At 44.1% G+C, this 27,056-nt stretch overlaps 2 protein-coding genes and 1 pseudogene across 2 annotated transcripts in view; 2 read left to right on the forward strand and 1 right to left on the reverse strand.

The window, feature by feature from the left end:
• LOC147634738 (uncharacterized) overlaps positions 1-125 on the reverse strand; it is a 19,737-nt pseudogene extending 19,612 nt beyond the window's left edge.
• A 2,364-nt stretch (positions 126-2,489) lies between these two features.
• The window catches only part of LOC147634739 (uncharacterized), a 52,788-nt gene continuing 28,221 nt past the window's right edge, over positions 2,490-27,056 (forward strand). The window contains exon 1 of the mRNA XM_086803910.1: positions 2,490-2,682. Coding sequence (XP_086660036.1) covers positions 2,629-2,682 — 54 coding nt within the window. The 5' untranslated portion in view covers positions 2,490-2,628. The remainder of the gene's footprint in view (positions 2,683-27,056) is intronic.
• Positions 14,017-16,564, forward strand: LOC147634740 (uncharacterized). The gene is made up of 3 exons (XM_086804434.1): positions 14,017-15,431; positions 15,527-15,842; positions 15,973-16,564. Exons 1-3 carry the CDS (start codon positions 14,017-14,019, stop codon positions 16,396-16,398), a joined length of 2,157 nt encoding a protein of 718 aa, XP_086660560.1. The 3' UTR covers positions 16,399-16,564.

A 27,056-nucleotide genomic window follows, 5' to 3' on the forward strand; every position in this document is an offset into this window, starting at 1 on the left:
GTGGGAACCTTTAAAAACACTTTATCACCTTCCTCAAAGATGATTTGCCTATGATCTTTGTCGGCATAATGTTTAGCACGGTCCTGTGGTGCTCTCTTAACATTGTCTTTTGCAATTTTTGTCATCTCTTGGAGATCTTGAAGAAAATCTTTAACTTTTTTTTAATCTTTTCTTTCTCGAGGCCAATGGCCATGAGGACTCTACACTTGAGCCTCATGCTGAATGTCTGGCGTAGTTAGCAAATCGATATGGGCATTATGCATCCGCTTAGTAGGCTTCTTAATTATGCTCATAGCATATCCTTTTGGATTTGATTAACTCTCTTGGTTAGACCATCACTATGGATTATTAACCGTACTCAAGCTTAGCATAGTATCCAATATTTTAAGCACAATATGCCAAAACAACTATTAAACTTTATATCACTATCGCCTACTATATTGGTAATCAGCCCACATATATGTGACTGATATACTCAATGATGAATAGCCGAACTAATTCTAGCATACTCACTGTCTTTTTATTGGAATGAACCAACGTCCACCAATTCCTGATTATCCAAACTGAATCTTGGTCTCTATTTGTTGTGGACAATCCATTAGAACTCTCGAGTTCTATATCTTACTCGTTGTCTGACCATATATTTTACTTCCTTTGTCCAAATCTTTATATTTCAAGTGTCGACTAGCTTGAAATATCATTGGATGAGAAACTTCTCAACTAGGTACCGGTCAACCACTTTTTTATTACCTTATCCTTATTATCTACCAAGTGTCCCATACCACCTAGTAATAACAAGATACTTTTGGCAATCCGCTATTGCAACTAGACCCTCAAAGATTGGACCCAACCCTTTTAATCTCTTGTTGCTCTTCACATGTGCCCAACCACTCTCACTAGTGTCCGGCCACTCTTGGGTCTGCACCTGGTCATTTTGGCTCCCCTAAACCCCGCATGTGCCTTGCTCGGACGGTCGAGCTCTCTAGATTCCCACTAAATCCCATTGTCATGACAAGAGAGCAGTCTCAGCTCATATTTTGTACCTTGTGTGGGAAAGGCCAATAATTTGAAAATTACACCTCTTCACATGTTGGATATGGGCTTCTCCCTTGGAAACCTATAAAAAGTGGAGCTTATTTGACACAATTTTTCCCCCACTTGAGAGCACCCCACTCATAACCCCACCATATGAGCCCTTTATCTCACACCATTATCTAGCCCTAACACCATTATGTACTAACATTTTGTCAAAGAAATACAAATTCCTTTAATTCCCCAACATTTTAAACTTTAAGCAAATGATTTATTAAAACAATGGGAGGAACTTAAACCAAAGATGTGTCATTACAAAATTCTATTAAAACGATTAAGTGTTCATTTCTTTAAATAGTATTAAAGACATACTTTCTTTCTTATGCTCCCCACATTTAAAATGTTACTCATAAGAGTACATTGAAACACTAGATGTGTTCAAGGGGCATTTTAAAAACCTCTTTTTTATATAAAAAAGAATAGATTTGAATTGAGGCTAATTAAAGCATCTCTCCTATATAGAATTCTACCCTTTTCAAATAAGAAGTCAAATTAAAAAAAAAACCTTGTGTGTGTACATTGTTATGTGTACTTTTTCAGAAACTCAATGATTAAAAAAACACCTTTGGTTGAATTCTCGTGTTTACTCACGTGCCCCCCCTTTCGTGGGTCTACCAGCTTTTCAAGAAGAACAGGCTAATCCATACAAGATTATTGCAAGTAAAAATACCCTCTTTCTATTAGACTTGGTCACAAAAAAGAAAGAAAGAGCACGTTTTTGATGTACATGTGTGTGTGTGTGAGAGAGAGAGAGAGAGAGAGAGAGAGAGAGAGAGAGAGAGAGAGAGAGAGAGAGAGAGAGAGAGAGAGAGTAAGTCCTCCATGCCATGCATGTGAGATGGGAGTTCTACATGCAATAAAAGGCTAATTTCGATAGATTTTTTTATTTTAAAAAAACTGTGCTCAAACCTTATAATTCTTTGTTGATATTGTTGAAACACAGAAAAAACAAGTTGCAATACCCCTTTGCAAAAGCTATGTTGCAAATAATAACAACAATTACACAAAGAAAAACTACAAAATTATCCTTACTCAACTCTTATAGATAAAGACACCTACACTATTGGGCTTATATTGAAGAATTTTTGCAAGCATTTCTTTTTCACCATTTATAAAGCATGCATATAAAGGTTCCACCGCCCTAGGTATAGGTGCCTATGCAAGGCCAAGCTACATTGAAATTTGAAACACGAACTTTCCTAACAGAAGTGACTTGTAATCATTTTCAAGAGAAGTCATTTAAAAAGAAGACAAAAACATGCAAGGTGGAATAATCCTAGCCTTCTAAATTACAAAAGAAGGAATAGCAATCTATCCTACACCGTTGGATATGAAGAAAGTTGACCATTAATATTCCTTCCCTTGGCCGCGCAATCCTGTGGTGGCAAGCCCAGACGAGTGTGAAGCCACCTATACAGGAAATACAATCGGCCAAGATAAGCAGCAGCAACGACGTCGTCGTCTCCTTGCTCGTAGGAGACACAAAGAAGGCATCGCCATTGAATTAGAGGATCTGCGGGCCTAACTCATCGAATTATGTCGACGGGCTACACACACCTGGGGACGGAGAATGTGTCCGGATCTGTGCCGGTAAGCTCTTTCTCTCAAACTCTAATAAGCAAACAAATCTCTCCATGAAACCGAAGAAGTGCACATGCATTACACGCTGTTTTCCGTGAAATCCTTCCCATCCTGGCGAAGAAACGTTTCTGCAAATCAGACAGATCCATGTGTTTGTTGCCCTCAAAATAGTAGTAGGAACAAAAAAACTCACTCATAGCTATGGTGTGCAACCTCTGCTGGTTAATTTTTTTTGAGAAAATTAGAAGGTATACTTTGAAGCCTACCATATCACGGGAGAATTATGGATGCTCTTCACTGAATTTCCTTCAATCTTAGAATAGGTTCAATTTGGAACCCATGCTGGCTTGTCAGATGAATCATGCGGTTCTTAGAGGTCACTCTATACCTGCATAAGGTTTGCTGCAGTTAGAATTACGAGCTTTTTAGCTGTGGAGGCAGGGGGTCTGAACATTAATTCCATGTCTCGGAAGTTCCAAATTACCTTGGACAAGCTGACATGCCAGAATACATGGGTAGAAGCCTTAACTTCACCATCGTACATGACATTTTTTATGGCGAGTGTTACATCCGGAGTCCCCATTAGGATTATTAGGTTGACCAAGGATTGGGGGATAGGCTTCTAATGGGGAGGATAGTGAAGTGGTATTTATGAATATAACTCTTGATTAGGCTTCTAATGGGGAGGAGAGTGAAGTGGTATTTATGAGGCATGGGATAAATCTAACTCTTGATTTATAGGAGGCCCATATATACTAATTTTGGAGTCAGTTTGGAAGAAATCTCCTAAGACCAAGACTTGAGGCCTGCGAGGCTATTTGTGCGTAAACCGGAGGGGGGTGTCCTAGTGGTATGGGATGCTAGGACTTTGCACGTGGAAGCTACTTGGAACTCTAGGGTTTGCAGGTGAGCAGCTACGGAGGGTGGAATTCCATAGCTATTGTGTGGAGAGAGAGAGAGGTGTAACAAATAACAATGCTTAAAAGTGAACAAGATTGCACGATTCAATGAGTGTTTGATATATTAAAATTCTTTGCCAAATACGTGCTTTTATAGGCATAAAACCTATCTTTTGACTCAATCAAATTTGGACTAGTTCTTTCCAAGGAAGCATACTATACACTTGCACACTTGCATAATAACTAATCCTAAGAGGTTGTTCTCACATAAACACACACTAGTACATATTAGTACTCACAAGGAATGTTCACACACTATGGCGACACGCTATCCTTTGACTTTGGAACCCGTATAATGATAAAAAGCAAGAGAACATGTGTTGTCTCCAATATCTTCCCTATACGACAGATGTTCTAATGCCTAGGGATTGATACAATGCTAGATACACGTCTCCAACATCTTCCCTATACGACAGATGTTCTAATGCCTAGGGATTGATACAATGCTAGATACACAGATGTTCTATCTAGTGATACATATTTGGATACATTAGAGATCTAATCTCCATAGGTTTGATACAAATCCTAGTCAGAGGTTGCTTGTCAAATGTCAGGTCAAGAGGTCCTTGGTAGTAAAAGTAGCCTAAAAAGCCCAATTTGAGTCAACGATAAGATTGGCCTCTTCTGATGAGGCCTTCACTTTGTCTTCTTTTTGATTATCTTCAACAATCAAAGCTTTGGTCTTTTACTTCAAAAAACAGTTTTCTTCCTTATGATTCTTCTTACCACCAAATTCACATCCATTATTGGTTTTATTGGTGAAGCCTTTGGAGAAATTTCTAGTGTTGGGGTGTAGTCCTTTTGCTTTTGCTTTGTGAAATAAGCCCTCCTCTTCTCTCTCATTGTAGTTGGAGCTAGAATTTCTTTGCTTGATCTTTCTTTCCTCCTCCAAGAGAGAAGCTTCAATGTCCTAATTTTGATGTTGGTAGATTTGTATGAGTGCTGATAATATTACCATACTTTTCATCTTGAAGACTTTTGAGTAAGACTGCAATTGTGATGTCTTCGTCTATGACAGCTTTGATACTTATCATAGCATGCTTTTCATTGAGTTCAAATGTAAGGAGAGAGAGTCTTATGGTTTCATTTTTAGTTCAAAAAAATTTATTAGTAAGCTAAACTTGGAGCACTTTCCTTGTGCACCAAACACAGTTTCAAGATATACCCAAGTCTCACGTGATATATCACACCCATCAATACGATGGATGAATGAGTTACTTAATCCCAAAGCTATGATAGCAAGAGACTTCTCGTCTTTGACTAGCCAAGAAACTTCTCCTTCTCGAGTTGTTGACTTTTTCTCTTTTCCATTTGTCACATTCCATATCCTTTTTCTCGTGTGTAAATTTGACCTTCGTCTGGTAAGTGTGGAAGCATTCTCTTTCAAATTTGTCGATTTTTGCTTGAGAAGCCATGATTTATGAAGAGGATAAGTCTTACTTTTGGCTTGAAGCTCAAAAGCAGTGTCTTAATCCTTTACAAAGTTTGAGACCACAAAACATTTAATGCAATTTTTCCCTTTGATTGAAAACTTTGTGAAAAAGGTCAATGCATGCAAATTGTCTTTGTAACAGGTACGGTGCTCATGAGATAATTTACGGGGGTCTTAGCTAGTGATAGCTAGTGTCTATCCCATTTACATCAAAAGCAAAAATGCACAAGACGAATGTTCAGGTCGACAGGCAAAAAACATTCCAATAATGAGCTTCCCCAAATAAAACTTTTTCAAAATCAATTGAGAAGTTGAACAAATGAAGCTCCAAGGCATGCACATGGACAAGTCTTTCTTAAACCGTGTGAATACTCTCCTATTGTTTTTTCAAAAAATAATAATAATAATTAAAAGATAAAAAAGAAAAGAGAACCTTATCTAGAAGCTATCAGCACTGCCTCTCTGTCAGCTTCTTCTAGCGAGTTCAGGATTGCGTAGGATGACAGTAGACAACCTCCTAGCTCTATTTCACATGATGAAACCCATGTCCGGACACCAGACAGGTGGAAGAAGACATGGGGATATGGTCCATAAGGTTTGATTAAGAAAAAGCACCATTCTTGGTCAAAAAGCAAGAAAAAGCAAAAAGTCAAACAAGGTTGACCGCGGGCCAAGGACACCATTGGAAAGAGGAGATTGAGCCGGACCAAAAAACTAAAAGGCGCTTTCTCAAAAACCAGCTGTAAGGCCAAAAAGCTGGAAAAGCCATGCATCAAAAGATGAATAATATTTTATTATTAAAAGTAAAAAAGGAAAAACCAAAGCATAAAAAGGCAAAGCAAAAGCATGGACAAGCTTTTGGCAAAAAGCAGAGCCCTTTTCAAGTATAAAAAGACTCGAACTAGCATCATGAAGGAGATCGTGGAGTGTATGTGGGCATCATTATTATTATGGAAAGCTTCTTCTTCGCCGTCAATACCTTCTCCAACTTGGTTTTCAAATGTACGGTTAGCCCTAGACTTGTATGGGCATTGCATGGGTGATATGGATGCGTGTACGAGCTGTACGGACAGAAATTTTAGAAACCCTAAAAATTTTAGAAATCCTAAAACGGCTCCAAAAACCCTAAAAGGGCTTTTTGGATGTTTTTATCGGCCAAAAGCCATTAAAACAGGTTTTATATCAGTTTTCTTGCCAGAAAGAGCTTTTCCATGGTTTTCTTCATCGACAAGGTTGTAGGAGTTGTGGCGATTACTCATGGGAACTTGGACTACTTGAACTTGGATATGAACTTAGACATAGCGCTTGGATATGGAACATAGAGCTTGGACATGGAGTGTAGACATGGAGAACTTGGACATAGAGAGCTTGGGCATGGAACTTGGACATGGAACTTAGACTTATAGCTTGGACATTGATTTGGACTTGATTTTGGTTTTAATTTGAACTTGGAACTTGGACTTGGATTCATTGGATTTGGATTTGGTACTAGCTCGGTGAGAGATACTTGTGGGTCATCCCCGTGGTGTGCACGACATCAGAGATCTCGTGTCTCGACATCGACATCGACTTGGATATCCTACATGGGCACATCCGTCTGTTTCGTATTCATTGATTGTATTGATCATAGCCAGTGTGCCTGTGGGTTGTTCCTGAATAAATTCCTGAAAGGGGGCGGGGTCTGTTCCTCGCTCAATGTGGTATACTGTGAAGATCCATATTCCCTTTTCTCTCCCCTCTCTCTCTATATCTTTATCTCTTGGACATGTGGTTGAGTCTGTCACTCACGGCACGTTCCACTGGGCTTACAGTGGTATCAGAGCTGGATTTCTCTTGAAGAAACTTTCTTGGGGTGACAGAGCCATGTCGAGAGCAGAGGGAGACCAAGGGCCTAATGAAGGGAAAAACTATGAGGCTAATACAGGACTTCAGGATGGGAACCAGGGTCATCAGAAGAGTATCATGACTTTCAGCAATTCAGGTGATTTCTCAGAGACGAAGAAGGAACCAAGAGGGAACATGACCAAAGAAGGGCTCGAATGTTTGAAGATTTCATCAAGGATTGAGCCACCGAAGCCGAAGGAGTTAAAGCTGCTAAAGCTTATCTTCGTGCTAAAGAAGTCACCATCGCAGAAGGATCTACAACTACCCGTTCCATTTCTCGTGAAGAAGACAGGGAGGCCATTCCTAGGCGTGCTATCTTAGATGCCGCTTCTTCAGGACAGGTAAGGGAAAGAAGGGACACTTGGCTGCAAATTGTCCCGACAAGCCAAAGCAAGAAACGAGAGAGATCGGACGATCATCAGATTGACATTGTACTAGGAAGGTCGAATCTTTTGTAGTGGTGCTTAGCCCATTGCATGATTCGACAAATAAAGCCGTGGAATCTTTGTGGACCAAAGCTGAAACAGAACCCTTTTGAAGCATTGAGACTTTATGTAAGCAAAGGACCGTTGTTGGTTATTCTAGATCTTTCTGTGGTTTAACATGATGAGATTGCATTGGAGCAGTCTTGAACCAAGCATGCCATATTGTGGCCGATGAATGTCAAAGACAACAAGGAAGCAGATGCATTATCTCGGAGACCCTTGAGCCATGTAGTTTCGATGGGTTACCATATGGATTTCACTTTAATGAAGGAACCTTATGCTACCAAAGAGGATTTCAAAGATGTTTTGGAACAGATTGCAGATTAGAGATTTCGTGACTTTTTATGTCATCAAGTAGGGTTTTCTTATGATGCAAACCCAGCTTATGTGTGACACAAAGAATTGAGGCCAAGGTTATGGAAGAGTGCCTGAACTTTATGATTCGAGAATGTTTGGTTTGTCAGAAGGTCAAGTTTGATCGACAAACACCAGCAAGATTATTACACCCATTGAATGATCTATGGGAGAATATTGCTATGGAAACTCAGTATGAAGGGCTTTGTGTGAATATATGCTCTTATGTGTGTGTGTGTGTGTGTGTGGAGTGCGTGTGTGAGAGTGTGACATGTGAGGGATGGAGACCGTAGTAATCACAACCTTAGTCTGACTAAACTGCACTTAATGATGTTTAAGAGACAAACAGATATACAAAGAGATAGACAAGTTTGTGTCAATGTAGTGCAGCTATATTGAATGAATGAATGCGGTTACAATGAAGATCCAAATGGATCTGTACTGCTGAATATGCTGACTATATGCTGAGAATGCGGGCTGAACTGCTGTCCACTCTTTCCCTTGTCTCCTGGGAAGGAAACACTGAAGGGAGGCTTTGGAACAGAAGCTGAATGCTGATGAATGATGAAAACGCAGACCTGATGGCTGAATCTGGACTGTATGCTGCTGCGTTTTGCTGAAGATGATGGCTGAACTGATGCGTTAACTGTAGATGATGCTGAGGATGATGCGTTAACTGTGGATGATGCTGAGGATGATGCGTTAGATGTACCTGATGCTGATGATGTTATGCTGAAACGCTGCTGATCCAGATGAAGGATCCGCTTCACTGATGAACTTGCTGATGACTGATTGGATGATCTACTGAATGGAGAGGCGCCTGTATTTATATGGGTGAGAGAGGGCTGGTCGGCCAGCACTGATGCAGTCGGCCAGTTCATGTCTCCCATAATATGCTAATAAAATACCATAAATGGTAGTCGGCTGCCCCATAAATGCATAAAAATACCTGATAAATGCTGGTAAAAATACCTGATGAATCTGAGATGCTAATATGATACCATAATGATGCCATGTCACTGTACACCTGACTGGTGTGCACGTGACATTCCCCGCTGCTAAACTGTTGCTGGGTGGATACTTGGCAACCTTCGACTCTACTGCGATCCTTCTCCTCCGAACCACTGCCCCCTTCTGTCTTCTGCTGGGACTGAGGCCGTCTGCAGGAGTGAAATCCTTGAGCCAAGACTCTATGTACTGTGGGAACTGAATGGCAACTACCTGAGTCACCCCTGACCTGTTCCTGGAAACCTTTCACCTACCATCTCCGTCGTACCTAAAGCTCTGAACCTCCTGAGGCGAATGTTGGAGCAAACTTCCGTCTTCTGTGGAAGAGAAACCCCCTGCTGCCAGTTGAAGCCAAAACTTATGTGCTCCTTTGATGATGGATGTCATTCTTCCCTGAGAGTTCATGGGCAACATGTATGCAGGACTGACTACTAAGATGACTGCTACGATGACTGCTATGCAAACCATGTGCAACCCTATATGCTGTGCCAGAATGCAGATGGATGGGTTACTGATGCAGACCTAAGGGAAAATCCCTAAGGGTGGCTTGCAAAATTTTCAGAACTGGGTTTAACTGTGCGGAAGCGATAAAAATGATGACTGACTGAGTGACTGCTGGAATGAACATGCTCTAAGGCTGGTTACCCTGTAACGCTCTGATACCAATGTGACATGTGAGGGATGGAGACCGTAGTAATCACAACCTTAGTCTGACTAAACTGCATTTAATGATGTTTAAGAGACAAATAGATATACAAAGAGATAGACAAGTTTGTGTCAATGCAGTGCAGCTATATTAAATGAATGAATGCGGTTACAATGAAGATCCAAATGGATCTGTACTGCTGAATATGCTGACTATATGCTGAGAATGCGGGCTGAACTGCTGTCCACTCTTTCCCTTGTCTCCTGGGAAGGAAACACTGAAGGGAGGCTTTGGAACAGAAGCTGAATGCTGATGAATGATGAAAACGCAGACCTGATGGCTGAATCTGGACTGTATGCTGCTGCGTTTTGCTGAAGATGATGGCTGAACTGATGCGTTAACTGTAGATGATGCTGAGGATGATGCGTTAACTGTGGATGATGCTGAGGATGATGCGTTAGATGTACCTGATGCTGATGATGTTATGCTGAAACGCTGCTGATCCAGATGAAGGATGCGCATCACTGATGAACTTGCTGATGACTGATTGGATGATCTACTGAATGGAGAGGCGCCTGTATTTATATGGGTGAGAGAGGGCTGGTCGGCCAGCACTGATGCAGTCGGCCAGTTCATGTCTCCCATAATATGCTAATAAAATACCATAAATGGTAGTCGGCTGCCCCATAAATGCATAAAAATACCTGATAAATGCTGGTAAAAATACCTGATGAATCTGAGATGCTAATATGATACCATAATGATGCCATGTCACTGTAGTGTCTAGTCCATACTATGCATAATGGAGTTGATAGTTATATAGGCTTGTGGGTTGACTACCATGAGTATATAACATGCACGTTCCTAAAAGGTGAATTTGGGCATGTTCTTGGATTTATCTAGGTATATATATGTATATGGATTTTATCTTTGGAATTGCCAAAGTCGGAATGATGGTATATGGACCTTTCAAGATACCAAGAAGATAAACCATGTATGTCATCGGTCGGACCTTTCATACCAGATGGCCCAGATGACTATCGATGAACTCTCGGGCGGTCCTAGTGACCAGATGGCCTTGAGGATAGTCTGAGTGCTCCTAGTGGCTAGCACAGGCGGAAGCATAAACAGTAAACATATGAGAGAGTGCAAAGTAGAATGAGAGAGTTGGACAAGATCACCTTTTATAACAGCAGTAAAGCTTTACAATGGCAATGGCCAGCAACTGGATGTTGATCTATGTGCAAGTGGATTGGATGAAGGAGTGAATAATGGGGAACTCCTTATATAGTGCATGAGTGAGCTGGCCGGCTGCCTCTAGGGTTGGCTGACTGCTCACAGGACAAATAAATAGGAGAAATACAATAAAATGCCCAGATAAATGGTAAAGGCCCCAGAACACTGAGATGCACAATTCTAACACCCCCTCTGCAGCTCATAGTGTGCAAAGAGTCGGAAGAAGATAAGTCGATGAAGATGCAACCATGGACCCTCCAGCACCGCGAATACTGGAATCACCTCGGAGAGAGCATCCACCAACATGTTTCCTCGAAACAAGATGCCACCATGAACAGCAAGGAACTTTGCTTGGCCATGAATTCCTACACAAGTGTGCAGTGAACTCCAAAAAATAGATGATGAGTTGCTGTGGACACACTGAAACCGATCCCGTCAAGTGGGAAAGACTCCGTTGGACACCCACACGCTTAATAGCACAACTTTAAAACCACAAATTTGAAATGGACAACTTAAAATAACTTGAAATTTAAATGAAATGAAATGGAAAGATGGACACCAGCACTGGGGCCGGAACGGGCCGACCCCCCCCTCAATATATGATATATTTATTGGGAGTATTTAATAAATACAATGCTCCACGGGTTCCAAGAACCAGATAATGTCCATGTACATATGAAAACAGTACCAAACAAATATGCTCGAAGTTGAAACTTGATGTAGAAGCTTGAAGCAGTACGACCACTAGTGTGGTCCAATCTCTACGGTCCTGTGCTTTCACTGGACTCCGCGGAGAGCGCCTCACTGGTGTTCCGAGACAACGCACAAACAGGCACTCTCGTACTAACGCCTGGCTCTCCCGATCTCAGCACCTTTGGACCGAGGTTCGCCAATATAGCTTGGACAACCCGGCACCGAACGGGCGTTGGCCGAGCGGGATGAATCCCTTATCAGATTTAAACATAAAATACTTTATTGAAATCTGAAATTCACTTACTTGTAGATGGTTGATGGAAAACCAATACTTGTGGTGTTTGTGTAGAATATGAAGCCACCCTTGTTGAAGAAATAGTTGCCTCGTGTAGAACTATCAAGACAAGCACCACCACAAAGGGTACAGCCGCCTGCTGTGAGAGAAGAAGCATCCACTTGCAAGGGAGGAGATGCCTGGCTGCAGTGTGGAGGAGCTCAAGCAAAGTCGCCTGAGGGAGAAAAGAAGCCGCCGAATATAGAGGAGGTACCAGTCTGCTGTGCACAGCTACTTGGGTAGCTTGCTAGAGAAACAAGTGCAGGTTGCTGGAGAGGACCCACGACTGCCTGTAAGAGAAAACAGGCAGCGCCTACTGCCAATATGCTGCCGCCTGTAGGAGCATGTAAAAGGGTTTGGCTGCAGCCTGTAGTGTAGAGGATAGGGCAGCCTGTCAGTAGCCGCCTGTGAGAGCAGCCGCAGCAGTGCAGCCTTGTGGAGGTGACAGCCGCCTGCAAGAGAGAGTAGCGTGGAGTAAACAGCCGCCTGCAGCAATTCTCAGCCACCTGTAGAGAGGCAGGCGCAGCCAGCAACAGAGGGTACTGAAGCAATCGCCTTCATGAAAAACATGCGCCAGAGAGATAGATGGTGAATAATCGCCAGATAGAAGCGGGTGGTGATGATCCACGCTTGAAGGATGGAAACGATTTATCCTCTACGCTTCATGGAGGAAGCCTTTTTTAATAAAATTAATGTGGAGTTTACTCCACGCTTGCATGTGGGTGGGGAGTTTGGGTAGGTGCCCATGCCCACCCCCACACTCACTTAAGTGGGGCTCCCCACCTTGGCCCCTAAGTGGGTGCCCAAAGGGGGTGTCCACATTTAAGTGAATGTGAACACCTAACCTTATAAAATAAAAAGGTTAGAATATAATATTAAAAACTACATGTGCAACATACTTACCACCTGTTCACATGCACTAAAACTCGTCAGAATACAGAGCAGACTTCACGACTCACTGGCAGGCGTCCCCGCTCAGTAAGTAACACGTCAAGCAGGCAAACACACAAATACATGTCATGCGAAAACAGTTTCAAACATGCAAAATATATGTGCATGTGCAAATAGTAACATGGACATATCTCCCGTTCATGGAACAAGTACAAAATATCTGTCGGCACAAAACTGGCACGACATAAAAACATAAAAACCTGGTCTTCCTATGGAGTGACAGTCCCATAGGTAAGACAGTTCCAGGCACGAGTCTCCCTATGGTGTGACAGTCCCATAGGCAAAACACGGCACGAATACTGGCTCTTCCATGGTGTGACAGTCCCATGGGTCGAACACAGTCCAGGTCATACACGGGTGGCACTGGTCTGGCTCCCGTCCATGTCAGCAAAATACTGGCCTCTTCACACGAGACACTGGCCTGGCCTCAAGTGAACGAGACACAAAAACTGGAGATGGACCAAATGGTCGGCCAATCAGATCCCCACATATTTCCGAAATAGACTCACATGAAAAGCATTGTGAATCTTCCAATGACTAGGTAGAGCAAGCCTGTAGGACACTTCATTGATCTTCTGAATCACCTTGAAGGGTCCATAATAGCGAGGAGAAAGCTTAGGATATGATCCTTCTCGTCCTGGCCTCTTTCGAAGCCTAGCCTTCTCAAATTTCAGCAATACCCAATCACCTTCTTTGACTTCCATGTCCCTTCTATGCTTGTCAGCAGCCATTTTATGCTTATCCTGAGATCTTGCAATGGCTGTCCGCACCTGACCAAAGGCAACATCCAAGTCACGAACATATTCATCAGCTGCAAAAATCTCATCCTTTGTACCATAGTTGCAAAAAAACGCGTTTCAAACTTTAGGCTACTCGTTTGAAACGTGCAAACGTTTCAAACGTTTGAAACGCGTTTTTTTGCTGGGCCAGTTTTTTTTTATGATAGAAAACGTACGATGCAGTATCTCCTGGCATTTCAGTTTTGAAAGTGACGCTTGAAAGAGACGTTTCCAGCCTTTGAAGTCTTCCAGGTTTGCTTGCACCCCTACCTACGCACCAGTCCTTCTCCCCCGGCCCCTACGCACCGTAGGTAACAGGTTTGTACTAACCCTAAATCCTGATTTTTTCTGATTTTGGACCAAATTTCAGATTTGAAATTTGGGCATTTTTTGCCAGGTTGCCTACATTGGTGCATGCACACCTTGCCTACGCACCAAGCCTACTCCTCCGGCCCCTACGCACCCTGCTTCTCAGGTTTTTAATAACCCTAAATGCTGATTTTTTCTGATTTTGGACCAAATTTCAGATTTGAAATTTGGGCATTTCTTGCCAGGTTGCCCAAATTTCTTCATTCATTCATCATGCCTCGGGCTAAGGATGCCATGTGGAACCACGTAACTCCTGTGAGCAGATATGGGGGTTCAGGCACAGAAAGGTGGAAATGCAATTTTTGTGCCAAAGTGTCAGGTGGGTCTATTATTAGGGTAAAGGCCCATTTTACAGGAGTAAGAGGGGAAGGCATTGGCCCTTGCAGTCAAGTACCAAGAGAGGTTGTAGCGTCTCTTCAGCAATGGAAGAGAGAACATGAAGCAGCAAAGGGAATTCAGCCTATTGATGATGATGTACAGGATACAGATTCTGTAGGTGATGTGTCCAAAAGAGCTAGGACAGAGGATGATTTGCAGAGTCAAGCAGGTGGGTCTAGCTCCATTCCTGTAGCCCACAGATCTTCATTGCCCACCGTGCCTTCTCTAAAGAGGGCAGGCATTAAAGCAGGCATACAAAAGCAAGCTGTCAAGGAGGCCACACGTGAATTGACAAAGTTGTTTATACAATGCGCTTTGTCATTTCACGTCGTGCGTACTCCTCGTTGGAAGAAGGCCATTAAAGCTATCAGCCGCATTGGGTATGAGTGGGAGGGTCCATCTTATGAGTCCCTTCGCAAAACCCACTTAAGGAAGGAGAAGAAGGCAGTGGAGCTTGAGATGGAGCCTTTGAAGGCAACCTGGCAGAAATATGGATGCACATTGCTTTGTGATGGCTGGACAGACATGAGAAAGAGAAATGTATATAACATTTTGGTGTCCTGTTGTAAGGGCACAATGTTTTTGCGTGCCATTGATGCCTCGGTTCCAGGTACAGTTGTTACTGGAGCATTCATATGGAGACATTTGCGTGAGGCAGTGCTAGAGATTGGCCCAGAGAACATAGTGCAGGTAGTTACAGATAATGGGTCAAATTGTGTATCTATGGGCAGGATGTTAGAGGATGAGTTTCCAAAGATAGTGTGGACTCCATGTGCATCACACAGCTTGGACCTCTTGATAGAGGATGTGGCCAAAATTGGGTGGATTGCCGACCTCTTTAGTACTTCTCGGAGCATGGTGAAGTTTGTCACCAAGAGGCCAAAGGTTTTAGCTATGTTTCGTGCACACAGTGATTTGGAGTTGTTGAAGCCCTCAAACACCAGGTTTGCTTACATGCTCATTGTGGTTGAGAGGCTTGTGCGGGTCCGTACAGGTTTACTCCGCACTGTTGTCTCTCAGGAGTGGATGGCATGGGATGATAGAGAGCATCCCAAGGCAGTAGCATTTGTGCGCGCGGTAATGCGAGACACTTGGTGGGCTGAGGCCCTTGCACTTGTCACGGCCACTCAGCCTATATATAGTGTGCTTCGCATTACGGACATGGAGGGCAGCACCCTTGGACTCTTATATGAGTTCATGGACCGCATTGGAGAGGCCCTAGATCGATGCACTATACTATCAGCTGAGAGGTATGTATCATTGTATGTCATTGTTGTTCTTTTAGTTGCCAGTGGCCACATTATACATTGATATTAATTCCATGCTTCCAAGTGTCGTTGAACAGGATCCAGGACATCAGGGAGGTGTGGAACCGTAGATGGGATTGGTTTCATAGGCCAATCCATGCGGTTGCCCATATACTACACCCACTATGGCGGAATGAGGAGCAGTTCAACAATGAGGAGCTAGAAGAGGGATGGCAGTCTTACATCCAGACCTGGACTGGAGGTGATGTTCAGCTCCTCAGGAAGTTAGAGGATGAGCTCCTAGTATTTCGGAATGGGAGTCATGCCTTTGGGAGAGCCACTGCAGTTTTGAGAGAGACTCAGCTTCAGCCAGTCTCTTGGTGGGAGAAATATGGCATCGGTACTCCAGTTCTGGTAAGTGCCCACTGACAAGTTACAACTTACATGTAATAAGTTTGCACTTTGAAGTAACAACTTAGTACTTACAACTTATATAAGTTGTTTCTTCTTATTATTTATAAAGTTTTCTGTTATCTTTTGACAGAAACGCCTTGCATTACGAGTCCTCTCACAGGATTGCAGCTCTGGTCCATGTGAGAGAAACTGGAGCACATGGGCCCTCTTCCATACAAAGAAGAGGAACAAATTGTCCACTGCTCAATTAGAACGGTTGGTGTATTGTCATTGCAACCTCCGTTTAATTGAGCAGCAAGGCAATCCCATTGAGCCGCGCCAAGTGAATGTCGACAAGATCGACGTAGAGAAAGTGAAGGACGTACCAGAGATCCCTGCTGAGGAGCGCGACATCTATGCCATGCTATACGAGGAGATGATGGCACCAGCTACTATGACACGATCACGGGCACCGACATCAGCAGATCATGCATCTACGAGTGCTGAGGCTGAGGCTGAGGCTTCATCTTCTTACGACACAGACTCACATTCCTCAGAGGAGGATGATGCTGAGTAGTTACTAGTTACTACTAGTGACTCTTGACTCTTGACACTTGAGTCTAGAGTTGAGAGTCCAGACTCCAGACATTGGAGACCATTTGTTTTTTCAGAGTTTTTGTATTTGGTCTTTCGGTACAGACATCTGTATTTCAGATTTCAGATTTATCATTTGACACTATTCACTAGTGCTTAGTATGTTGCTTAGTATGTTGTAAGTTGTAACTTGTAACTTCAAACTGGTTATGCTATTAATAATTATATGGGTTTTTGCCATCTATGATCTAATTCCTGATTCCTGAAGACTGCCATGTATCATGTATGATGTATCATGATTCATGTTACATGTATGATCATTGTATGATGTAAATTGTAATCATGTATGATGTATTAAGAATCAGGATTCAGTATGAAATTTGAATCATGGATTCATCATTCATGATGTATCATGATTCATGTATATGAAAGTTGAATGTAGATTTTAGCATTAAACTGTACCAAACATAAATTTATGGACACCCCCCTAAAAAAAACCTGGAAAAAACACCTGAAAAAAAATTTGAAAAAAACTTTTAAAAAACTTTTGGAAATTTGTTTGAAACGTTTTTGAAACGTTTCAAACACGTTTCAAAAACGCGTTTCAAAAAACGTGTGGCAACTATGCTTTGTACGAAGGATGGGTGGCAAGACCACTCTGCCATAAATAATCTCAAACGGAGCCTTTTCTGTGGAAGCATGGATCGTATTGTTGTAGGCAAACTTAACAAGTGGAAGATACTTCTCCCATGCACTCTTTTGATCTGCCACATAACATTTCAATAAATCCAACACAGCTGAATTTGCAGCTTCACTTTGGCCATCCGTTTGGGGATGATAAGCTGATGAAAACTCAAGTTTAGTACCCATATTATCAAACAAAGCCCTCCAAAATAGGCTTGTAGTCCTGGGATCTCTATCCCCAACAATGGATTTAGGCATACCATGATGCTTGAAAATATTAGCAAGAAAAAGCTTTACCATATGATCAGCTTTGATGGTTTTCTTGACGGGCAAGAAGTGAGCTTGCTTGCTAAACCTGTCCACAATAGTCCAAATAGCATCATTCCCATGCTGGGATCTAGGCAAATCCATAATAAAATCCATCGTGATACTTTCCCAAGGTTGCGAGGGAATAGGCAATGGCTGAAGCAAACCTGGAGGCTTTTGCCTGTCAAATTTCACCTTTTGGCAAGTAATACATGCACGCACATAAGCCTCAATGTCTTTACGCATGCTCGGCCAAAAGAAATACCTCTGAATCATGCGAGTAGTAGGCATAATACCTCTATGACCAGCATATGGTGGAGCGTGACATTCGTCCATAACCTTTGGACGCAAATCCTTCACCACACATAGGCAATTATCCTTCATAAGATAACCCTCGTTGATAACATAAGAGGCATGTGAATGACCAGCCATCAAATCAGTCCATATATGGCAAAAATCAGCATCCGAATGATACAAATCTCTCATAGCAGATAGATCTCCATGAGAGGCCACTGAGACTGCAGCAACATAAGGCCTCCTAGATAGTGCATCGGCCACCACAGGAGTATGCACAATCTGAAAATGAAACATGGAAAGAAAGTTTGCCATTCTCATCTGCTTCTCTGAAAGCTTGGTTTGAGATAGAAAGTATCTCAAGCTTTGATGATCTGTCTTGACTACAAATTCAGCCCCAAGAAGGTAATGTTTCCAAATCTTTAAGGCGTGAATTACAGCCAAGAGCTCTTTCTCATAGATATCCATATGAAGCTCGGCATCATGCAAACGACGGCTCTCGTATGCAACTGCATGCCCTTCTTGATTTAGGACAGCTCCTATGCAATCACCACAAGCATCACATTCAACCACGAATGACTTGTGCAAGTCAGGAACAATCAATACTGGACCACATATGATCGCATGCTTGAGCTGGAAGAAAGCATCCTGTTCCTTTGAAGTCCATTTGAAAGCAGTTTTCTTCTTCGTGAGATCATGTAGAGGAGTGGCAATCATAGCAAAATGCCTAATGAAACGCCTGTAGTACGAACATAATCCCAGAAAACTACGTACTTGATGTACGTTTTGCAATTCGGGCCAATTCCGAATGGTCTCTATCTTTGCAAGATCCATTGTAACTCCATCTTTGGATACAATATGTCCCAGATAATGAATCTCTGAAAGGAAAAACTCACTTTTCTTGGCATTGACGAAAAGTTTATGCTTCCGCAACTCTTCGAACACTGTGACCAAATGAGTTCTGTGTTCCTGCTCATTCTTGGAGAAAACCAAGATATCATCAAAGAAGACTCCTATAAACTTGCGATGGGGTCGGAATATCCTATCCATCATACGATTAAAAGTAGCAGGAGCATTGGTGAGACCAAAAGGCATTACCAAGAATTCATATAATCCGAAGGCTGTCCTGAATGCAGTCTTATGGACATCTTGTGGCACCACACGTATCTGGTGATAACCACTCTTCAAATCAAGTCTGCTAAAGCAAGCTGAGCCATCAAGCTTATCCAAGATATCATCAATACGTGGAATTGGGAATCTGTTCTTGATGGTAAGCTTGTTCAAAGCTCTATAGTCCACACACATACGGAATGATCCGTCCTTCTTTTGAACAAGAAGCACAGGAGAGCAGTAAGGTGAGGAACTGGGCTGAACCAAACCTTTCTCTAAAAGCTCGTTTACCTGCTTCATAATTTCTTCTTGTTGTGCAGCACTCACTCGGTATGCGGGTTTGTTAGGTGGAGAACTACCTGGCACAAGATCTATACGGTGATCTTCGGGCCTTTGGGGAGGTAATTCACCTGGCAACGAGTCAGCAAAACAGTCGTTGAATGCATTAAGAAAATTCAGCCTATCATTAGACATAGCATCCACATTTTGATGATTTGGCACAAGACTATCACGCACAAAAACCAAGTACGCTGAAAGACTCTTTTTCATTGCTTTATTAATTTGGATGTGTGATACAACTGGGATAGAATCCCCTTCTTTGCCAGCATCAATAAAATGCATGCGGCCTTTATGCATAAAAGAAATCATATTAGACTTGTAGTCTTTGCGGGGCTCAAGCCTATGGTGCCACGGCTTGCCCGACAATACATCACATCCATTCAGTGGAGCAACTAAGAAATGCTCATTATCAAGATAGCCCTGGATATGGATACGCAACTTCCCTATCAAAGGGGTAACCTGCACCTCTTTACCAATAAATGCAGCTTCGGCTTCAATCTGAGGTCCCATGTTTTCAACCTCAATACCCAATGCAGCTGCCATTTGCATAGAGATGAAATTGTCAGTTGCACAGTCATCAAACATAAAGAGTGCGGGCTGATCCTTGATTTGCCCCCAAGCCTTGCAAACCATACGCTCTTTTGCATCATGACCTGTATTTCCTTGCACATCAGGAACTGCATGTACATTAGCTTTGGTGTGCTTGTCCTCGTGGTTTGATTTGCGATCTGGGCATTGCCGAAACATGTGGTCTTTGCTACCACAAGAAAAGCATTTTCCATCCTTGGCATATTGCTCTCTTTGCTCCGGGGTTAATCCAAATTTGTTCTTCCTTGGGCCCTGTTCTTTAGATGTGTTATTTTCAGCTTTACCACCCTTGTAGGGCTCCCGGAAGTTCTTTTTAGGTGGCTGTCCACCCTTTTGCTGATTTGGGACAGCCTTGTCCTTCCCCTTGGAACCTCCTTGATCCTGCTTAATCTTGAGCACCAATTGCTCTGTAGCAAGAGCAGAAGCTGTGAGTTGTTGCAACGTATGTTTTGGGTGCAATTCAATACCCGATCTATATGCTGGTTGCAGTCCAGAACGAAACTTCCTCTTTCTTTCATCCTCTGTGATTTGCATGAAGGGAGTGACTTCCAGCAACACTTTCCAGAATTTGTTAACATACTGTTGCACACTCTCATTATCTTTTTGTTCCAGCCTGTCCCACTTTTGAGTGAGAGTTTGCTCCGCATTGGGTGGCAAGAACTGAGCATAAAATCTATCTTTGAATTCCTTCCAAGTAGAGATGGGATCCTTGGTGAGCTTTTCAGTGATCCACCAATGGGCAGCAGTCCCTTTCAAAAACATGCTAGCATGGCGCACCTTTGACTTTTCTGTGAAATCCTCATCGCTAAAAGCAATGTCGAACTGTGCCACAAATGCTAACACCTTAGTAGCATCATGTTCACCATGAAAAGCATCAAGTTTGACAGATTTATCACCTGCTTTGAATTCCTTGAGTTTCCTGGCATGAGGCTCATGGTCTTCTCTTTTTCTTTTCCCCTTATCCAACGGGGTAGCCCTATCTGCATGGGCTCCATGGGCCGTCATAGAAACTTCATGGGGCACGGTGGCATGTGCTCCACGAACTCGAAACTCAGATGCATGTGACTTACCTGCATATGGCATGGTCTCTCCATGAGACAACTCAGAAGGCAAAATTTTTCTGGAAGTAGACCTGTCACCATGAGATACATATCTTGCATGCATGTGACTTTCATGCCCTCCATGAGCACTGGCATACATATATCTATCAGGCTTTGTGCCTTGTGGAGAGGATGCATGTCGAGAGGTGACAGTCACCTCTTCCTTTTGCATAAAAGATTTCAGCCTCTGGGATGCGGGATCTCCATGCTTCAAACGAGGTGGATTTCTGAATTTCAGCTCTCCGTCATCCCCCTCTTTGATATCACCTTTGCGTAGGAGATAGGCAAGTGCCAACTCCCTTGGTTTCTTGCCTACTTCACGAGCCATTGATTCAAAAGTTACATCAACCATAGCATCAGCCTTCCTGGCTTCAATAGCACTTTGTAGATGGGGATCTTCATGCAAAAACTTTAACTCTTGCTCTTGAGCCTCCAAAAGTTTTCTCATATGTTCCATTTCAGCCCTCATATTATCAGGCTCTTGTTCAAGCATAACTGTCTTTCCTAGAGACAGTTGACCCTTGGATTCACTATCCATAACCCTTTCAAGGGGCTTGTGTCTTCCTCGTAGGGCATCAGACCCACGAGAGGCACTAGATGGACCCCTCGAATTAGGCACTTCCAAAGGGTTGCCTTGGCTGTCCATTGTGTTTAAAGTTTGCTAAAAGCGGGATGTCCGGTACACAGGTTCGTTTCCCCACTAGAAAGAGGGAAACAACCGTGCTCTGATACCAATGAAACCGATCCCGTCAAGTGGGAAAGACTCCGTTACACGCTTAATAGCACAACTTTAAAACCACAAATTTGAAATGGACAACTTAAAATAACTTGAAATTTAAATGAAATGAAATGGAAAGATGGACACCAGCACTGGGGCCGGAACGGGCCGACCCCCCCCTCAATATATGATATATTTATTGGGAGTATTTAATAAATACAATGCTCCACGGGTTCCAAGAACCAGATAATGTCCATGTACATATGAAAACAGTACCAAATAAATATGCTCGAAGTTGAAACTTGATGTAGAAGCTTGAAGCAGTACGACCACTAGTGTGGTCCAATCTCTACGGTCCTGTGCTTTCACTGGACTCCGCGGAGAGCGCCTCACTGGTGTTCCGAGACAACGCACAAACAGGCGCTCTCGTACTAACGCCTGGCTCTCCCGATCTCAGCACCTTTGGACCGAGGTTCGCCAATATAGCTTGGACAACCCGGCACCGAACGGGTGTTGGCCGAGCGGGATGAATCCCTTATCAGATTTAAACATAAAATACTTTATTGAAATCTGAAATTCACTTACTTGTAGATGGTTGATGGAAAACCAATACTTGTGGTGTTTGTGTAGAATATGAAGCCACCCTTGTTGAAGAAATAGTTGCCTCGTGTAGAACTATCAAGACAAGCACCACCACAAAGGGTACAGCCGCCTGCTGTGAGAGAAGAAGCATCCACTTGCAAGGGAGGAGATGCCTGGCTGCAGTGTGGAGGAGCTCAAGCAAAGTCGCCTGAGGGAGAAAAGAAGCCGCCGAATATAGAGGAGGTACCAGTCTGCTGTGCACAGCTACTTGGGTAGCTTGCTAGAGAAACAAGTGCAGGTTGCTGGAGAGGACCCACGACTGCCTGTAAGAGAAAACAGGCAGCGCCTACTGCCAATATGCTGCCGCCTGTAGGAGCATGTAAAAGGGTTTGGCTGCAGCCTGTAATGTAGAGGATAGGGCAGCCTGTCAGTAGCCGCCTGTGAGAGCAGCCGCAGCAGTGCAGCCTTGTGGAGGTGACAGCCGCCTGCAAGAGAGAGTAGCGTGGAGTAAACAGCCGCCTGCAGCAATTCTCAGCCACCTGTAGAGAGGCAGGCGCAGCCAGCAACAGAGGGTACTGAAGCAATCGCCTTCATGAAAAACATGCGCCAGAGAGAGAGATGGTGAATAATCGCCAGATAGAAGCGGGTGGTGATGATCCACGCTTGAAGGATGGAAACGATTTATCCTCTACGCTTCATGGAGGAAGCCTTTTTTAATAAAATTAATGTGGAGTTTACTCCACGCTTGCATGTGGGTGGGGAGTTTGGGTAGGTGCCCATGCCCACCCCCACACTCACTTAAGTGGGGCTCCCCACCTTGGCCCCTAAGTGGGTGCCGAGAGGGGGTGTCCACATTTAAGTGAATGTGAACACCTAACCTTATAAAATAAAAAGGTTAGAATATAATATTAAAAACTACATGTGCAACATACTTACCACCTGTTCACATGCACTAAAACTCGTCAGAATACAGAGCAGACTTCACGACTCACTGGCAGGCGTCCCCGCTCAGTAAGTAACACGTCAAGCAGGCAAACACACAAATACATGTCATGCGAAAAATCACTTGCAGATGGGGTTTATTGTTTGGATTGTGGCTTTGGAGGCAATTTGGTACTTGAGGAGGATTCTGAATTTCAGATTTCAGTCAGCGTTTTGCTGATTTGGAGCATCTATACGTGTGTTTTGTTCCTGGCCTACCCGGTTTCCCGGTTTCTTCACGTTCCTTGCCTTCTGTTGGCGGTGGGGTGGGGTGCTATTTTGCTTGATAGCAGTGTTTTGGCTACGTTTTACTTCCCACAGGAGTTTTCTACACTCAGAGGGGGCCTATCTCCAGCTACTTCACTTGAGGATCAGCTTCGGGAGCTGTTTTGTTTTTGTGGAGACTTTCTTCTGTGACAGGAGCATTGGGCAACTCATGTTATGGAGTTTGAGCAGATGGACCCCATCTTTTATACAGAGTCTTTACATCTTGCGATGCCGACCTTTTCATAGGATGCTTTTATACAGCATTTGGCTACTCTTGGTGCAGAGTTGGAGCAGATTAACTCAATTTCTTTTGAGGGTTCTAGTGAGGAGCAGTTTGCTTCTCCCAGGATTGATTATATACAGGATCTGATCTTGGTTGGTTATGAGGTTTTTCATACCTTCTCCAGGCTAGATACACGACACTTCGGGGAGTGTTCTTACACTTGGGTTTGGCTCCATTATTTGGAGCAGCACGTCACAACCTACTTGGTTGTTTTCTTCCAGAGGAGCGGTGCACTTGGCAGCTTGTTTTGTTGCTTTTGTAGCTGAGTTGTTGAGGAGATTGCTTGTGGAGCTTTCTTGGTACTTGTTTCTACAGTCTTCCATCTTTGATCGAGGACGGCGTCTGTGGCTTCTTGGAGTTCACTCAGCATCCGGTGCTGAGAGGGGGTGTTAGACATCATCCTCTACCTGCTGGCTTCCTATTTGGTGTCCTATTTTAGCCTCTAGGACTGACCATGTTAGCTTCAGGGGCTGGTCACCCCTCACATATATTTTACCCATATTTATTTCCCATTTTATGGTCCTGGGTATTTTCCCAGTCGTGGAGGCACTTTATCTCCAGTCAGCTGCCTTCATGTAGGCATATATATAGCCGGCATGCCTCCCTCATATCTCACTGCTTGCCTAGTTGTAGTCCCTCACATACGAGGTTCTCCCCTCTTGCTCGGGACATGTATTCCTTTTGGTGATGATATTGAGAGCAGGTTCTCACTTGAGTTTCCTCTCCATCTCTCTCTCTCTCTCTCTCTCTCTCTCTCTCTCTCTCTCTCCTCGTAGACCCCTCCCGCCACTCTCTCTCTCTCTCTCTCTCTCTCTCTCTCTCTCTTTCTTTCTCTCTCTCCCGCTTGCTGCCCCCTCGCCTCGGCTCTGGCCAACTGCCACGCCCTCTGTGCTAACCCGCCCCGCCCTTAACTGTGGGAAGCGCTGCAGACTGATGGCTCTTTTCACCTGAGAGAGCTCCTTTCCCACCCCCATCTTCCCTCCTCCATAAGGACTTGAGCACTCAGGAACACCCCCCACTATGGGAGATACTAAGAAAATGGAAAATTCCAAGCTGGATACACTGGAAACAGCTGTGAAAACCAACAAGAAAATGGTGGACAGCAACCTCAACGCGGCCGTGAAACAAATGATGGAGCGGTTCACCAAGCTAGAGGACAATTGGAAACAAGAAAGAGAGATATGGAGACAGGAAAAGGAGGTTTTACAAGCTGAAATTCAGCTTCTCAAAGGAGAGGTGAGCTCACTCCGAGAGCAATTTGCAAAGGAAGAAGGCGAAATCCGCGAAGAAGAGAAGAAAAACATCAAAGAGGAGATAACCAAAGAGGTTACACAATCCCTTGAGGCACACATAGAGGCGGCCAAAGACGGATGGGTTGAGGTGGCAATGAAAAGCATCAAGGAGGTGGTCAAGGAGGAGCATCATAGAGAGGAGCCCATCCGAGTACATGCCACACTTGAAGAAGAGAAGATGAGACGCGCCCGCTGGCTTAATGTACGAGTATCCGGCCTACCCGCATCCAAAGATACACCCGAGCAAGAAGGTAAAGCTCTATGTACCACACTCGTGTATTCCCAAGACACACCATTGCCCTTCACAAAGGCTTGGAGAGTGGGGAAAGAGGAGAAGAGGAGGGTTCTTGTCCTCCAATTTCACAATGAAGAGGACAAGATAACATTCATGAAGAAGAGGATCGTCTTGAGGAGTCTACCGGGCAGCCCCATATATATTGATGAGGATCTCACGAAGATGCAAGTGGAGCACCGCAAAGCTTGCATGCCCAAGGTGATTCAAGCAAGAAAGGAGGGGAAGAAGGCCTTTTACATTGATGGCCGGCTGGTTGCATAGGGACTCGCGGCCTATGAGACATCAACGGAGGACATCACTTGAAGGATACAGATTGCCATATGGAACTGTGACGGTTCCTTGTGGACACACCCGGGGAGATTGGAGGAGGTGATGGAGGGTCGAGACATCATCTTGATCACAGAGACGCATCAGAGCCCGGAGAGGGGGTTACCACGAGTACAGGGCTATCAATGGGAGTCTGCATGCAGGAGGACTAGACGACAGGGTAACTTCCAGGGGGTCTGGAGGAGTAGTAGTACTTGTGAGGAGTGGCTTACAGCACTTGGTGAGGGTGGAGCAGGTGGATGAGGAGGCCAGATACATGTGGATACGGATACAGCTCTCAGATACGAGGGCGGCTTTCTTCGCATTATGCTATTTTCCACCCAAGGGGTCCACATACGCACCTGCCAGACAGAGGAGGACTTAGAGACACGCTGAGGAGGACACAGATGATGCTGGTGAGATGGGGGAGGAGTTGGAAAGCATATATGAGGAGGCGATGGAGGAGAGTTCCTTGTCGGAGTAGTCACCCTATTCGATCTTATCTGAGGACATCATTCATTTCTCACAGCAGGGTGAAGTCTTCCTTGTGGGGGACTTCAATGCTCGAACCCAGAGCTGGCAGTGTGAGATTTTTGACTTTGCAGATCCTATACTACTAGATGCTCTTGATATGGATGCAGTTGGGTTGGGGAGAGTATCATGTGACCGAGGTGCTGACAACACAAGTTATGGATCACACCTACTGGCCTTGGGTGCAGCACACCAGCTCCTTATCTATAACGGTATGACGCGCTGGTCGGACGCTGGAGGGCTTACATGCTTCCAGAAGGGAGGAGCGGGTGGAGGCAGCACAGTCGATTATGTCATGGGGTTCATAGGAGGCATGGATCTTGTTCAGGACTCTACTATCCCCCCATGCCCTATTGGAGCTGACCACTCACATCTTGTGCTATCACTAGCAAACAGGCACACACCATTAGAACCACCCTCACGACCACCTCGCACCATCATCCATTTCACTAAAGAGTTGGAGGATATATACACAAATCATGTCTATGAGGAGATACTACATCTAGATCCATCAGCACCTGGCACTCACGGATGGACTTACGTCAGTATTGCATTCAGTAGCCATGGAGAGCTTCCCCCACACTACACATGGCATGGAGAGCACCCATTCTTGGACTATGCCCTAGAACTGCTGGTATGATGATGAGTGCTGCCAGTTACGTAGACAGCTGAGAGTACAGAGAGAGCTGGGCCAGATTACACTATGCTAGGCTGGACGACAGATGTCTGCCCTTACTAGACGTAAGAGATGGGTATATGAGGAGGCCCAATATTGGGACATCCAGCACTTGCTGATGAGCCGAGATGCAGATGTGGCCTGGCGCTAGCTCAGGGGGCCTTCCCCACCCACACCGATAGAGGACCCTGCTACATGGCATGCTTACACGGAGAGACTATACCAGATCCCAGCCCAGGCACCTATCCCTTAGCCATCAGAGCAGCGCTACACAACCCTTACTTTCTTC

This window comes from Cibotium barometz, chromosome 10 (genome assembly GCF_041138505.1).
Source record: "Cibotium barometz isolate CiBa-2024 chromosome 10, ASM4113850v1, whole genome shotgun sequence".
Taxonomy (NCBI): domain Eukaryota; kingdom Viridiplantae; phylum Streptophyta; class Polypodiopsida; order Cyatheales; family Cibotiaceae; genus Cibotium; species Cibotium barometz.